The sequence below is a fragment of the Simochromis diagramma genome, unplaced genomic scaffold (genome assembly GCF_900408965.1).
Source record: "Simochromis diagramma unplaced genomic scaffold, fSimDia1.1 OVJJ01000649.1, whole genome shotgun sequence".
NCBI classification, from domain to species: domain Eukaryota; kingdom Metazoa; phylum Chordata; class Actinopteri; order Cichliformes; family Cichlidae; genus Simochromis; species Simochromis diagramma.
Genome location: NW_024387444.1, coordinates 161,934 through 178,120, shown reverse-complemented (window position 1 = coordinate 178,120; position 16,187 = coordinate 161,934). Strand labels below are relative to the sequence as shown.

At 38.5% G+C, this 16,187-nt stretch overlaps 2 protein-coding genes across 16 annotated transcripts in view; one reads left to right on the top strand and one right to left on the bottom strand.

Moving 5' to 3' along the window:
* Positions 1–488: 488 nt before the first annotated feature.
* The window catches only part of LOC120722571 (dedicator of cytokinesis protein 7), a 38,248-nt gene continuing 22,549 nt past the window's right edge, over positions 489–16,187 (top strand). For all 14 annotated transcript variants that reach the window (XM_040013596.1, XM_040013595.1, XM_040013594.1 and 11 more), the window contains exons 1-15: positions 489–659; positions 800–1,012; positions 1,182–1,267; positions 1,373–1,439; positions 1,941–2,090; positions 2,492–2,572; positions 2,832–2,994; positions 3,434–3,576; positions 3,684–3,777; positions 3,900–4,062; positions 12,709–12,826; positions 13,005–13,075; positions 15,039–15,177; positions 15,477–15,578; positions 15,837–15,923. In XM_040013596.1, coding sequence (XP_039869530.1) covers positions 513–659; positions 800–1,012; positions 1,182–1,267; positions 1,373–1,439; positions 1,941–2,090; positions 2,492–2,572; positions 2,832–2,994; positions 3,434–3,576; positions 3,684–3,777; positions 3,900–4,062; positions 12,709–12,826; positions 13,005–13,075; positions 15,039–15,177; positions 15,477–15,578; positions 15,837–15,923 — 1,824 coding nt within the window. In that variant the 5' untranslated portion in view covers positions 489–512. The remainder of the gene's footprint in view (positions 660–799; positions 1,013–1,181; positions 1,268–1,372; positions 1,440–1,940; positions 2,091–2,491; positions 2,573–2,831; positions 2,995–3,433; positions 3,577–3,683; positions 3,778–3,899; positions 4,063–12,708; positions 12,827–13,004; positions 13,076–15,038; positions 15,178–15,476; positions 15,579–15,836; positions 15,924–16,187) is intronic.
* Positions 4,904–9,211, bottom strand: angptl3 (angiopoietin-like 3). Of its 2 annotated transcripts, none has more exons than XM_040013608.1 (7): positions 8,548–9,211; positions 8,221–8,331; positions 7,959–8,070; positions 7,739–7,852; positions 7,412–7,504; positions 6,480–6,752; positions 4,904–6,338 (listed from the first exon to the last, which is right to left on the bottom strand). In XM_040013608.1, the coding sequence occupies exons 1-7, from the start codon at positions 9,073–9,075 to the stop codon at positions 6,154–6,156; spliced, it is 1,416 nt and encodes a 471-aa protein (XP_039869542.1). In that variant the 5' UTR covers positions 9,076–9,211; the 3' UTR covers positions 4,904–6,153. The 2 variants fall into 2 exon arrangements, with proteins under 2 accessions (XP_039869542.1, XP_039869541.1); XM_040013607.1 differs by having other exon boundaries at positions 7,412–7,507; positions 8,548–9,208.

Here is a 16,187-nt window from a genome sequence, read left to right as displayed (position 1 = left end):
TTCCCACTTCCCCCCCAGTTACAAAAGACAGGGCCATTTCAGGATCATTCGCGTCGATTCTAAATGACTCGTAGTGTGAATGTGTTATCCATGAGATAGGCTTGTGACCTTGTGCACCATGTACCTGATGTCTCACCCGATGACAGCCCTGGCAGTTTAGGTGTACTAGTCTGGTGTTTTCACCTGTTTGTGTTTCAGACAAACTCTATTGTCCTAAGATCTCTGCAGTGTAAACTGCTGAGTGTTTCTCTTTGTTTTCCAAAGACATTAACTGTGAGATAACATCTTTTGTCACTTTAATTAAGCTTAAATTTATTTTTTGTTTAATGCTTTATTTTTTGTACACAAAACTTGTTTGAAGTTTGAAGAGTTTCCTTAATTCGTAAGTTTTTAGTTGGTCCAAGGCATCCACCTTGAGCAAACTCTTCAATCCTTTTTCCCGATCCCTTGTCTTCCCCCGCTCTCGTCTCCCTCCCTGCCTGATTAGTAAATGAATTAAAGTGTTCTAAGTAATGGCTTGTTCCTTCAGATATCATAAGCTTGGTACTGGCTTTAATCCCAACACTCTGGACAAGCAGAAGGAGCGCCAGAAAGGCCTCCCCAAACAGGTGTTTGAAGCTGATGAGATGCCAGACAGCAGCAGTTACCAGGATGACCAGGTATCCTTTTTTTTTCATTAGGAAAATAATTAACCTGAATGATGTGTGTTAATTTCAGATTGACAATATCAAGATACAGGTTTAAAACAGTCCCACAGTGTATATGCTAGTCTGTCTTTTTTGCATTGGTTGTATTGCAGGATGACTTGAAGCGACGGTCAATGTCTATCGATGACACTCCGAGGGGTAGCTGGGCCTGTAGCATTTTTGACTTGAAGAATTCCCTCCCCGATGCCCTGCTTCCTCACCTCCTTGATCGTGCCCCCAATGAGGAGATTGACCGGCATAACGAAGACCAGCGCAAGGCCAATCGCCACCGTGAACTCTTTGCTCTGCACCCCGCCCTCGATGAGGTACAGTAAGCACCTTTCCATATCCTTAAAACCTTTTCTGCTAGTCTCCATTAAATTTATAGTTTAAACAGTTTTACATAACTGATAAAATTATTGTGCAATTCAGTCTTTTTTTTTTTTTTTTTTTTTTTCTTTTTTTTTTACCCCACACGTTTGTGGGAATGTGTAGGAGGAGCCCGTTGAGCGCCACTGTGTGCCTGAAGTACCTAAAGAACACTTTGGACAGAGGCTACTCGTCAAGTGCTTGTCCTTGAAGTAAGTGGTAGACGGCCTTTTTCAGAAAAGAAAAAAACGCCATGTAGCTCTTTTATTTAACTGCTGCTTTCTGCTGATCCACTCCTTTTTCTCTCCACCTTGAAGGTTTGAGATCGAAATTGAACCCATATTTGCTAGTTTGGCCTTATATGATGTCAAGGAAAAGAAAAAGGTAAGCTGTTATGCTTTACTCAGTGCCTCCTCAGCTCTGAGTTGTTGGGTCACTTCTGCAAACCGTTAAAATCGTTGGGAGGCCAAACGAATTTGATGAGTGGGCTATTAAATTTTATGTTGTGGGCCTGTTATGTTTTTGGGAATGCCGTTAAATCATACTCTGGAACTATGTATATATCTGAACAACCTTATCTAGTGCCGCTTCTTTCTGTTCCCTTTTAGCTAACAAACACTAGAGGGTAGCAGATGCCTTGATAAGTAGATCTCTCATATATAATGCCGCTTCACGGCTCCATAAACTTCTCTGGTGGCTTATTCATCACTGAGATGTTAACATGTTTGCCAGCCTCCACGAGCAAGAAGCCATGCTTTAGTAATAGAGTCATCAGAAATTACAATTAAATAATAATAGTTGTGATGGCGTAGTGCTATGATTACATTTAACAGGTGTTTTGGTCAAATAATAATGATCCGTGTGTCTGTTTCATGTGTCCTTCAGATATCAGAAAACTTTTTCTTTGACCTAAACTCTGAGCAGACAAAAGCGATGCTGCGTCCTCACATTCAGACAGCAGCCATCTCCACGCTGGCTCGCTCTGCCATATTCTCCATCACCTACCCCTCCCAGGATGTCTTCCTAGTCATCAAGGTGAAACAGTCATGCTAGAATTTCATCTCTCTTGTCAACTTTTGTTTTGTAATACGTAAAAGAGTACTAATAGCGGGTTTCCCTGAATGTTAGATATCCATGATTATGCAATGCCATCAGTATAAGGGTACTTAAGGCTTCATGTTTCTCTTACAGAAATGTCTTTGAATAAATTACAAGTAAAACCTTGACTTATTGTCCCTCTTTGATAGCACCAGAATACATTACATCAACCAAAACAAACTGGACAAACTGGACAGTTTTTCATTGCAGTGTTTGACTTAGTATGAAAGATAAAGCTTAATTGAAGAAACCTGCTTTCACAATTTGACACCCATCTTCTAACCTGTTTCACTGCACGTGAGTGTAGTTACTGAAGGCTGTGTTTGCTTTGTCAACAGCTGGAAAAAGTACTGCAGCAGGGTGATATTGGAGAGTGCGCAGAGCCCTATATGGTCTTCAAAGAGTCAGACGCTGCCAAGGTACAATGAGAGTGAATTAGATGATGAATACCACGAAAGCTCAGTCTCAGATGTATTTCAGTTATATGTGATGTCATAATAAATGTTTTTATTCATTACTGTTTCTGCAACTGCAAGTACTCATTTAAAAGTACATTCCTTTTCATGGTCATCTCCTAATTTTGTTGCAGTGAATAAAAATTAAAACAAAAAGAATTCTGATTCATTGTTAATGTACCACAAACCCTGTATTTACGTTAACATTTCTATTTTTTTATAGAACAAGGAGAAGCTGGAGAAGCTTCGAGGCCAGTCAGAGCAGTTCTGCCAACGTCTGGGGCGCTACCGAATGCCCTTTGCGTGGACCGCCATCCATCTAATGAACATTGTTAACAGTGCCGGCAGCCTGGAGAGAGATACAGAGCTAGAGATGAGCCTCTCAGGTCTAACCATCTTCTTTTAATGCAAGCTTTCTAACTGTAATTGTAGACGTTGACCATGTATCTCAGAATGATATCAAAAGTTCCAGTGAGTAGGACAAAAAACATGGCAGTGTTTTTTGTGCCCACTTTCCATGTCACACATGGTCTAGTTGAAGAGACCATAACAGACATGGCAGTCATGCATTAGGTGCATGGACATTTCAGTAAATTGGCGTGCTTTAGAAACAAACAGGGCAACATCATATTGATCCCTGCTGTGTTATTTTTACTGTGACCCTTGGTGTTTGACTACCCTTTGACCTTAGAGGTTATCTTTGATGCTGACTGGTGGCGACAGCCTTCTGTTGCTATGGCAGATTAGAACAATGTCTGCATGTTCAGAGTGGAAAATAAATGTGGGCTTTAAAATGTTGAGTTTGTTTTTGTTGTATCTTTTTAGAGAGGAAAGGCTCATGGTCTGAACGGAGGAACTCGAGCATTATGGGAAGGCGTTCTCTGGAGAGAACCACAAGTGGAGATGAATCATGTAGCCTGACAGGTTTTAGACCTGCAACACTTACCATCACCAACTTCTTTAAACAGGTCCATGTGAATGTGCTTGCTCACACGATAGTAGATTATTAGTATTAGATTACTTTTCCTTCCCTTTGTCATTTTCTCATGGTTTTTTATGCTACATGTTATTTTAGGAGGGAGACAGACTTAGTGATGAGGATTTGTATAAGTTCTTAGCTGATATGAGAAGACCGTCTTCAGTGCTGAGGAGACTCAGACCTATCACAGGTACTTAAAAGTGGAATTTATGCTTTCCTTTGATTGTCCTGATTTGAAATCTGAAAATGATTCTTTGCTCTTTCTTTAACACTCCTTTCCCCTTCCTCTGACTACTCACACACTCACCACAGCCCAGTTGAAGCTGGACATTTCTCCAGCTCCGGAGAACCCCCACTACTGCTTGACCCCTGACCTCCTGCAGGTTAAGCCTTACCCAGACAGCAGGGTGCGTCCCACCAGGGAGATCCTTGAGTTTCCTGCCAGGGACGTCTATGTGCCGAACACCATATACAGGTACAGAAAAAAACATCTGTAGTGAATGAATAACGTTTAATGGTTGTTTATTTGTCTGTTTGACATCGAGATTACACAAAAAATGAATTTCAAACCAGTTTGTACTTAACTCAACATCTAAATACTACTTCACTCTTTCGCTCACTGGTTAAAAAATGTATTTTATTGACGGATGTGTTTATTGAGACCTGCAGTGTCTACAAGGCTGTGAGTCAACTCGCAGTCAAAAAGTGTGTTTTTATTTTAATATCTTTTCTGATTGTCCTCAATCTTGGCCTCTGACATTTGCCCTTTATTCAGTAATAATTTTAAAGACCAAAACTAACGCTGAAATTAATCAAAAATGAAGTAAAACTTAACATTTAGTCTATCCTAACCCATTGTATTTTTGTATTACTGTGAGAACTATGCTCATTTCTACATTTGAATGTGATGTAGGCAGGTTTGATGTATGGATGGGTGTGTGAATGTGAGGGTGTTCAACATTTGTTTGTATTGTACTATAAAAAATTTCAATAAAAATATATGGAAAAAAAAAAACCTTAACATTTTCAAACAATAAAAACTGAAGTGAAACAAGAAATTCCAATCTGGAAACTAATTGAAGCTAAAGTGAATTAAAAACAAAAAAGGGTTATTTAAGGGTTAAAATAAATTAATAATAATTAGAAAATATGAAACAGCGTTGACAGGATTTATATTACTGTGCAGTATAAACTATGTAAGGAGTATTTTAAAAATTACACCTGCCATTTTTTCTGTTGTGTTCCATCCAGAACATTTTATGTTAGCATACAATGTTGTACTGCTGAAAACTTCAAGGGATTACATGAAGTATGAATTTACTATTGTTACATGAGTCTATATCAGTAAAGATTTTCAGTTTGTTCTTTTTTTTTTTCTTTGAGCAGTATATTTTGATAGACCAATATTAGGTGATTACATCCAGACGTTACCAGACAGGTGCTGACAGGGCCTGACTGTCTGCAGATGCAATTGGCCTGTGACTGATAGTTAGCCGAACTGAGTTAAGTGGAGTGGTTTTATTCCTTAGATCTCATTTTCATTAGTGTGTCAACCTTTCAACATGTCCTCTTTACTTATTTAATTCCATTTGGTTCAAGACAAAATTAAACAAAGAAATAGTACCATAATTTTGTTTTGTTTTTATACAGGTAGATTTATTTTTGGCCTCATAAATATGATTTTAGCACACAAAGCTGCTTCTCACAGTGATGTGTTAGTATGAAAACCTTTACAGTACAGTTGGTTATTTTGTAATAATGAGCAAAAGTCAATATGACTCAATAATGTAGGAAACACACAGAAATTATAATTTTCTAGCGGTACCTGCATAAATCATATCATATCATAGTTTAAATACAGAATAAAAAAAATATAAAAGAATAAGAAAAAGAAAAATCAGTGCGCTGTCTAAAGCTTTCTAGTTTGTAGTGGACTTTTTTCAGAAGCAGGAGATGATCTTTTTACCTTGACTTGCATAACTTGCATGCTTTATGTAGTAATCTGTTGGTATTTGTCCCTTTAGCCACTTTGAACATGTAGTTCTTCCAAACATACTTTAAAATACCTTGTTTTGTTGTTGTCATAAATGTACCCAAGTTCACCTTATTGGTTGTTAAGCAGTGTGGGTTTCAAAATTGTAGTCTATTCTCAGAAACCTCATTTGCTGTTATACAACTGCAATGTATTGCTTTGCAATCAATTCTGAATTAGGTTGCTGATGTGGATCAATATGTCTGTTTTGCAAGCGATGACAAATGTTGCATAATGACAGTTCTACTTACTGTCCTTGTCGGATCAGACACAGTAGGTTAACAACCTGTGTGCCACGGTGCAACAGGTCGGCATTTGCTGACGTCTGACATTTTTTTGTTCTGCTATCTGGTGGTGAGCACTAGCCAATGGCCGAATAATGTCAGGGAGGAATCTGCTCAATGATGTGGGTGAATTAAGACTGGACATATGGAAGGCCTGTGTTATGTCACTTCCCCCTCCTGTTGAACTTTTTGGATGTCCGTGTATTGGGAAAAAAAGCCAATAGTATTATATAGTGTGTGGACAGGGGGCTCAGTTGGAGATATCAGCAGTTGAAGCTTGTCGAATGGAGATTTTGGTCATCTTGAGTGAGTAGGAAGAGCCTGTGGTTGGCCTCCAGTGAATGCCCTTCCTCCTCATCAAGCGCCCCTTTGGTCTCAGCCACACATGCCTAGCATTAAGGTTGGTTTCACCGCAAGCATTGAGCCACCAGCCACCTGCCAGGGAGTCAAGATAGGAAATTATATCAGTCTTGTGATTTTGTCTTGTTTAGAAAAAAATGTCTTCATCAGAGATAATTATTTATTTTATTACTATGGTGGAGAAACATTCCAAGATACTGTGACTTGGGATTGTACCTGTGGAGCTGCGTGCACAGTTGGAGTTTTGGTTGCTGTCTGTGTTTCTGTCTTTTGTGGCAAATCTCATGCCGGTGCAGTTGGCCATGGTATCAGGCAGGTCACCTGAGAAATGGCTGACACGTAGACTATAGTCCTTGGAGGGACCTTCCAGTGAGAAGCGGTATTCAGCCCAGTGTTTTTCCTCCTTCCAGTCCTCCAAATCAACGCGAAGGATGTAAACACCTTCCTGTGTAATGCTGTGAATCTTTTTTAGGCCCAGCCAGAAGTCCTCTGTGTGACAAATCAAATTTATTTTGTTTATTTGTAGGAAAAACAAATCTCAGAAACTCTGAAGTCTCAGTTCATCTTATAATGGTTTGAAAATTGTAATTAACTTCCAGCAGACTTTGGGTCAACCAGGTATTAAAAGCATGCTGTTAGTAGCATGTGGGTTGTAATCATTAGGCAGGTAGCTGTGAAAGAAGGTTGAAACTCATCTTTTGCAGATGAAGAGCCTTTTTGTTGTAAATGGGTTATGAGTGCTTGTATGAGCATACCAAGTGCTGTAGGGAAGGCTGCCAAACTGGCTGTGTGCTCGGATAATACAGGAAGTCGTTCAGGGCCGATATCTGACAATTATTGTTTCCTGTGACCAAGGCTATAGGGAGCACTTACAAATGCTCCTGCAACCAAGACACTGCTGACACAATAGATTTTCTACTTTAATAGAAAATATTTAGGAACTGTTCTGATCAATTGATTATGGCTTTTTCTTTATATTGTGCCAACCCCTATTGTTTTCTGCTACTTTCAGTATATATTTTTTTCCTGAATATGCCATGACATTTGTGAAAAATGAATGTTTATTACGAGTAAAGACTGTCATTTTTTCTGTTAATTCTAAAAATAGAATATTTTATTTAAAAATTTAAACCATAAAGTGTACTCACTTTCCAGATCTCCAAAACCTTTTTCGTACTTTTCCCATGTCTGATCAAAATCCACCGAACCATCAACCCTGCGCTGGATGACTGTTGAACCCCCTTCTGTAAAAGAACAAAGAAATATTTCAGGGAATGTAAAAGTTTTGTCATAAATAATGTGAGTAGGTTATCAACTTTTTTTTTCTTTTTTCTTTTCTTTTCTTTTTTTTTGCTCTTTCCTCAGTCATTGTAGAAATCATAAATGCCAGTGTGTTATCTAAAAAATGTCAGTGCTTGTGAATGCAGAAATGGTATTTGGACGTCTTTGATGAGAACTCGAGATTGCTTACCCACCTGAACTCATTTCACAGAAAACGTTGAACGGCTCTGATTGGTTTGGTTTGATAACGTAGACACCGCTATTTGTTTCTCCTTTGTTAAACACGTCAGTGCAGTCCAAGGGAAAATCTGGGGGGAAAAAACAGTGTAGAAAAGCCAAATTAATTCCTTAACTCTACTTTTATTTAAGTAAGTTTGGCATTTAAAAAGATATTTGAGTATATTAAGTAATTACCACTTGTTTCCAGGCCAGTTGAGTTTCCTTTCAGATATTCAAACATATCAAGAGTTTCGTAGTCAGAGTCCATTAGTTTATCAGCTGTATCTTGAAAACTCTCATAGCTGAGCTGCAGGAGATGCAAGTGAGTCACTCATTTTAAATAGTTTTATATATAGTTTAAACAGAATGTGCATTGGTAATGTAACAAATTAGATTCTCAGTGATTTCAGATATTTTCCCTTGAAAGGCAAAATATAATGATTTCTACTACAAGTACCTTTTCCTCCAGGTTTTTAATCTTTATTTTCTGGTAGTCCAGCTGATCATGTTGCTCCTTCACAGCTTTCAGAAGATTGCCAATTGTTTTATCTTGAGCTTCAATCACTTCCTAAAAAATATAATACTTTGAGTCTCATGTGTTGATGTGAAAGTTTTTCAGGAAAAATGTAAAACAAAAATTATCCTCAGTTAACTCAGTTTGTAAAATGCAGTTAAATCTGTTTAGTGGACAAACGCTGCACAAACACAGCTTATCTGCTCCTTATTCAGTGAGCATATCTTGACTGACTTGTGTTGTAAAGTTTTAGCTGCTGAAGCATCTTACCTTGAGAGATGTGATTTCACTAAGCTGATCGGCAGGGACCATGCTCTGCGACAAGCCCTTCAGTCTTTCTTCAAGGTTCCCCACCTTGCTCTGCAGTTGTGTGCGCTCCTGCAGAATGTTGTTGATCTTCGAGTTGATTTCCAGTGACAAATTCTTGATCTCCTCATTGTTGGCCTTCAAAAAGCTAGTGGTCTTCTTGAGCTCTTCCTCTTCCTCTTTAATCTCCGATGTGACGACTGAGAGCTGGTAAAAAGAGCGGTCAAAAATATTGAGCTTTTGGAAGATGTCGTTGATCTGTGCCTTGGTCTTGTGGACGAACTCTCGTAAACTCTGGCCTAACTGGAGGAGGCCGTTTGCTAGTAGGCGAACATCGTCCAGCATGGCAAAGCGAGACCTGGGCTCGGGTTGGATCGGTGCTATGGTGGAAGCCTGGGAAGGCAGGGTCGGGTGTTCTTGTCTCCCCGAGGCTTCCAGGGGGGCAGCAACGGTTGAACTGGTTAGCACCAGCAACAGGAAAAATACCTTCATGATGATTTTTCTATTCCAGTCCTAGAACCCTGCTTTAGCTTTACTCGTGTTCTCCTCTACACTCTTCTCTCTGCTGCCTCTGCTGCTAAGCTAGACTTGTTTGCTGCTAAAGCAATACGAGAACGTTGAGCTGCCTCGTGTTATATACTGCCCTCTCAGTAAAGGAGGGGGGATTAGCTGATCATTAATCCCTACTATGTTTTTAGCCATGTACCCCACCTCCTCCCAAATCCCCCTTGACCCCTCCTTCTTCTGAACAAACAAATCACAGCAGTGTGCAAACGACATGTGTCTACCCCCCCCCCCCCCACACACACTCACATACACACACACACACTAACCATTTAACCCCAATCCCCTCTCCATACCACACCCTACCCTGCTCTCCAGCACTTTAGCTGATCAGCAGAAAGCCAACAATGACCACTGCTGTTTTGATGGATCGTCAGCCTGATCAATCTCAAACCTTATAACCCTGCACTCACTGGGCTCTGATTGATAATGCTGTGTGTAATTAATGCTCCTGGGTTTGATTTAGCATCCTGCTGAATCAGCCTCACACCAGACACACACACACTCTCTCTCTCGCTCTCTTGCTCTTCTTTCTCTTTTTGTCTGGAGATGGGATTGAGTCTGTCATCTGTGCCAGGTTTGAACTCCTGGGTATGAATGATTTCAGAGAGTTTGGATATTATGTACTCATCATCACAGTTTTATTGCTCACTCATTTTGTCCCTTCAGATATGTCATGGCCTGTTTTTGTGTGTGTTTCTTTAATGCAAATAGACACAACATGGGAAATACTGAGTTTTCTGATTAGTTTGCAGCTTTTAAGGAATCATTCCTGTGCACTAGGATCACTCGTAAAAAAACAAAAAACAGTTTTATAGGCTTGCAGTGGAATAAAAAGTGAAATATGCTGACCTTCAACTGTGGTGGATGGTGGAACTAATCAGTAAAAATGTTTTGGTGTAATATTTAACTGGAATATAAATGTTGTAATTTTGTCATAGTAACACATTGCTGCATTTAAAAAAAATAAAGCAAATAGTTAAACGCTTGAAATTGTCCATAAAACACAAGTTTTTAGTTTTGTTTCTTTATTTTCTTAATTAGCGTTAGCTTAAACTGTTAAATTTACAGTTACTATGCATTAAAATACCACACAGTCGTTATAATGAGCTTGCTAGTAATTTGTGGTTTTAAGGATTTAGTAGCTCAGGTTGGAGTGATTCCTGGTCTTTTATATGAAAAGGGGAGGAACCAAACTTGGTAAGGAAAAGAAGGACTGAGTAAATGGGCCAGAAATTTACTTTATTGGCATAAAGTTCCTAACAATATTTAGCTCTCTAGACTCCATTCCAGTACAGTGATTATTGTTTTGACTAACTTGAAGATACTTGAGAGTTAACATGTAACCTCTCATGCTGGAGTTCATCATTTAACTGCAGACGGCACATCCTCGAATTTTTGTGTTGATAGTCAGCGGACTTATACCCAGACAGGCATCCATAAAGTTGTTTCACTTCTTTCTCGTACTGCATCTATTTGATAACTTGTTGGAATGTCCAAAGACGCCTATTACTGTGACTCAGGCAGATCTCAAACATGCTAGCTTAATGTTTTGATGTCAGAGACATCTGATTTCAAATTCTCACTCAAGGCATGTAGAAACATATTTTCATGTCCTTGAATATCTCACTATATGTTGGCTGGTGGGTAGGACACCACTCTTCTGTACTGGTTAATTAGCAGGTTGGGGTATTTGTGACTAAGTGGAAATTGTCTCCATGTAATGCATTTAAAGAAATGCACTTTTTAATGTTTAAACATAGATTTTTGTTAGCTTAAAAATAAATTTAAAATGGGTCTAAAAAAGTAACTCTGAAATCTTACCTTAACAAGTCTAGAACAATTATTTCACTGCATTATTTTACTACATTATCAGTCTTGAAGAATATATGAAAAATCCTTCAGAACATTGTGTGACAAAGGTAATGTTTTGGACTTGTGGAGTGTAATCTACCTCTACCAGGTCACATAGATCAAGAAACACTTGAGAATCCTACTAAATTAATAATTCAGTTTTTAATACTCTATAATTACTCGTACTGGGAAATTTTTCCAACAACATCTAATCTGTTTATTAGGAAGCTAATGTTTTATTTAGAGCTGATAAACTGTGCCAGTTTTCCCTTATGGAGCCCCTCATCTCAAAATAGTAACTGTGCCTAAGTGCCATCTACATTGTAAAGTTTGCTTTCACATGTGTACTTATTAACTGAAGTTGAATCGGATGAGGTGAAGTGACCAATCAGGAATGCTTCCATTTGTGCTTTTATGGGTATTTCAGCTCTGCCACAGTAATGTCATCTTGGGGTCTATTTCAGTTCAGCAGCCTGCTTCAGAACAGCCATGACAATTACTAGGACATGCTAGATGGATGTTAACAGAGGAAAAGATGGATTAGATTTTTAATCATTAGACAAAGATTCCCACGATTCCTTGTCACTTGTGGTTCCAGCTGCGGTCTCTGTGGGGTTATCCCCCACAGAATCGACTACGTCATTGCGGTTTGTCAGCTGATCCCAGGTTGCTTTACACTTCCTATTCTGGGGCTTCCTCCTCCTTCCCAACAGTTCAGTAACGAGTATACCACACACATTTTGGCAACAATGAATGGGATTGTGAAGTAAAACAAGAAATTGACCAGGTGCCTTTTATCTCATGTATATGAATTAATTGCAAAAAACGTCCAGTGTAAACCAAAGTAGTCTGGCTTATAGGGAGACTTACTTCACATGGAAGCAATTCTTGTGAAGTGGCAGTTGATAAAATTGGAAAAATAGTATCTCAAATTCGGAAAATTTTCCCCAGGGCCCTCAGCCGTTTATTCTCCACACATTGTTCTGGTTTCCTTCTTTGCGCGAAATTACGGACGATAATGCCACGCTCTCAGTACACATCTTAAAATATTAGAAATCATTGCAGATAGTTAATATCCTTTTGTAGTGATTTATACAGTTCCCATTCCCCTCTTATCTAACCCATTCTGAAAAGTAAAGTCTATTTGCAATGGTTACCTTTCATGGTTACTGACAGGCCAAGCCTCCCTTAAGTACCAGTCAGAATAGGTTTAGCTGCTGTGGGAGCCTTGCCCCTTTTAATTGATCAGTTCGTGGAAACTGATGTAACAGTGTTAGGTAAGTAGGTCAAGCACTTTCAGAGACACTTGGTTATTAGAGTTAAAGGTCATTAATCCTCTTTACGTAGTCAAATGATATGGCCCTCCTTCTCGATTATTTTTCAAATCTGTATTTGAAAATGTGCTATGCAGTATTATAAAATTTGCTGAGGTGTATTAAAGTTACCACTTTATGATAGTTTACCTTATGATGATGAGTAACACTGCTGCTTCCTAGATGTATTTTAAGGCCTGGAAAATGTAAACAATATGAATCTGTATGTTAAACGTCTCAGTTGCAAAAATATTTTGATATAAAAGTAAATTGCTCTAAGGTTTATGTTATGCTTCTTTACTGTGTTATTCCTGTCTTTTAATTCCAGTGTGGTTGAATCTCTGATGTGCATTTTTTTCCTTTGTGTCTGTGCTCTTGAACATATATTTTTCAGAAATCTGCTATATGTGAACCCTCAGAGTCTGAACTTTGCCAACCGCCAAGGCTCCGCCCGCAACATCACTGTGAAAGTGCAATTTATGAACGGAGAAGATCCAAGCAATGCAATGCCGGTACACAATGAATTTTCCAGAACATGAAGATTGTTGTTTTTGAATCTTAGTCAAGCTATGAATGTAATATCTGTCAGACCTTTTAGTGTCTTGGCAACTTTTATTATGCAGTTGGTAATAATTAAAAAATACATTTTTCATTATCTGATTTATTGTAAAACTGTTGTTTATTCCTCAGGTAATATTTGGGAAGTCAAGTTGTGCTGATTTCTACAAAGAGGCCTACACTGCAGTGGTGTACCACAACAGGTGTGTTTTGGTTGAAATAAGCTACATAGTGTGCTGTTCCAAATGCGTCGTCAAAAATCAATCTACTCAGAAAAATCAGGAAAAAGGATGTTAACTTTGATCTGTATCAAAATGAGAGAAAAACATATCCTAAAAGACAAAACACAAGCAGATCAGGTAAAACATCCTCATTGTTTTGAGGACAAAAATCAAGCGTTTGAGAGAAAAAAAAACCCCACTGCAAACCAAGGAATATATAGAATAGCATTTATTATTTACCAAAGTTGTAAAGATATTTTCTTAATTTGCATGTTTTTTATTCTTTTATATACTTTACACTGTTCAGATTAATAACAGAAATGTATCCATCCATTTTTTTTAAACCACTAAACCAAATCAATGACACGAAGGGTGGGAGGAGCCTATCCTAGCGGACACTGGGGAAAATATCTGGTAGATAAAGACAAAAACAGTTGACGTTCACATTCACATCTATAGGCAATTTAGAATCACCACTCAATCTACCAAGCAGAAGGCAGCCAGAGTACCTGGAGAGAGCCCACTCAGGAACAGGGGGAACATGCAAGTTCCTCACAGAAAGGCACCAGGTTGCTTTCAGGTGTGGACGCAGAGCCTTCTTGCTGTGAGGTGACGGTGCTGATCACTGCACCAGCATGCCAGCTTACAAAGGCCAGAAATTTAAAAGGTGGGGAAAAATCACCACTACTTCAACATCACTGTAAAGTCTGTGCTTGTCCTACATTCAGTGCTATTTTTTTAGAAATGGGTTAAGTTTATTTTTAGATGGTTTCAAGTGGTGTTCATTTTAATAACTAGTGTAAATTGTTGACAGTGCCTTTGTTGTTATTTATATCTGAGTGACAGTAGCACTTTGACTAGGAATTTGCTGCAAAAGAAGAAATGTCAATACAGTTTGCATTTCGCTTAGAACTAGCACAAAATATTTTACCATGTATATCTCTAAAAATAAGAAATGTCATAAGAAAGAACTGCTTTCTCCATCTTGTATTTGCTGTTGGGTTTAATGGAGGTTGCCCTGCCAATAACCTACAATCATTTCCAATAAAAGTTTCTCCTAATGCTGTTTTTGCTCCAGGATTTTTCCTGTTCTGGTCCAGAACCAAACTGTTTCTTCCCATGAGAAATCAGTTGCCTTCTATGACCCTTTTAAGCAGTTTGGGTTGTTTCCATCCTTGAAGCTATCTTAGTAGATCTGTTGATGGGCTTACTATAGCTGTGGTTGTTTGTTTCTGAATGTTTCCTCCTGAGGGACTTGTAAGAATTCAGCTGAAGTGAATAATAATGTGTTTATATAATTTCTTTGTTTTTAGATCACTTGAACCCCTGCTTTACTTGAGACAAATATTCCCAAGTTAAAAATTGAGGGTGGAAATGGAATATGTTTAGGTCAATTGATATAAATATTTGTAATTGTGGGGGTGAAAATGGAGCACATAAGCCTGTTAAGCCAGTTTATAAAACAACAGGCCTAATGTATTCAATATTCTTTGCAATTAACTCTCTAAAAGCCTTCTGGGAAAGCATTGAGAAAAGCCTTTGCATATTTCTGACTGACGTGTGCTCCCTTCAGTAACATATACTGATCACCAGTATTGAAGAGGTGTGTTAACCAGTGAGCAGGCAGTTGGTAGAACAGCGCACTTGCACATTTAATACAGCTAAGAAACTCTTCTACTGTTCTCTATGCCTAAGTTGTGCTTGTACAGTGTGTTCAGACAGTGGAAGATCTATAGTTATAGTGGCTGTAGCCGGAACCATCAGCCAAGTGAAGCAACATCGAGATAGCGGCCTGAACTGTATGATATGCTTACACAGTTTAATCGATTGAGTGCAAGCCACTCAAAAGAGATTAGTTCTCAATTATCTGACTCTAAATGATCAGTTTGTGATACTCATGAAATTCTTTTTGGTTTTTTTTGTTTTTTTTTACTAATTGATGTAGATCTCCGGACTTTCATGACGAGATTAAGATCAAACTGCCCGCCTCTCTGTCAGACCACCACCACATTCTTTTCACCTTTTACCATGTCAGCTGCCAGCAGAAGCAGAACACACCACTGGAGACCCCTGTGGGATACACGGTAAAATCATGTGATAATGCACGTGTGTATAATTTCAAATTTGTGCTCTGTTCTTTCATAGCTGTGAATTTAGACACACCCACTTCAAACCCCATTTGCAAAAAGACACAAATGAAAGAAATTTAATTGAAAATAGCACAAGTACAACATATGAAAGGGTGAAAAAAAGATTCATTTATTTAGCGAGATGTTTACACAGCCTACAAATCTTTTTCAAAACAGTCACTCACATTCTCCTAGTGAATTTAGAAGATGTATGTGTATTGTTTATCATTTATCTCTCTCTTTTTTGTGTGCAGTGGATTCCCATGTTGCAGAACGGGCGTCTGCGAACGGGACACTTCTGTCTGCCCGTGTCTCTGGAAAAACCACCACAGTCCTACTCTGTTCTCTCCCCAGATGTAAGATGCATTTTTTAAGCTTATATTGAATGAAACGAGCATAATGCAGAGAGATGAGCTAAAGGAGAACTTCTAATGTTTCTATATTAAATATAACTAGTGTTCTATATATGGGATTCCCAGGATGCACTTCAGAAATCATTAGTATATAATACTGCATTATCACAAGCAAATCAGATAACCTGGCCCTTCCTTTCATTGTTTCTCTCTGTTATGTAAGGGCCACTCGGATTTACTCTCCCGTTATTGTACCTTCAGGTCCCTCTCCCGGGCATGAAGTGGGTAGACAACCACCGAGGAGTATTCAATGTAGAAGTGGTCGCTGTTTCAACCATCCACACACAGGTAATAGTACTAAACACAACGGCTTCACAGTAGCTACAGTAGTTTTGTGCATTTTTCAGATTCATTAGTTAAATTATGTCCTAGAATGTAAAACCTTAGAATAGCAACATAACCTGTTATTTTGAAACAAAGATGGACAGATTTATTATTGTAATGTGACTCAAAATATTTCACTTAACGTTAATAGAAAAACATTATTTTCACACCTAAACTGTAATTCCTTCCCAGCACCAGTTTATTAGGTAGTGACTCTTACCTTGCCAG

Bases quoted from the DNA above. Each gene is read 5' to 3' on its own strand.
- angptl3 (XM_040013607.1), bottom strand. From the start codon at position 9,075: ATGAAGGTATTTTTCCTGTTGCTGGTGCTAACCAGTTCAACCGTTGCT. The intron at 7,508-7,738 runs GTGGGTAAGCAA...GTTCTTTTACAG, and splicing joins TTTCTGTGAAATGAGTTCAG to AAGGGGGTTCAACAGTCATC. The intron at 6,339-6,479 runs GTACAATCCCAA...ACTCCCTGGCAG, and splicing joins CTGTGCACGCAGCTCCACAG to GTGGCTGGTGGCTCAATGCT.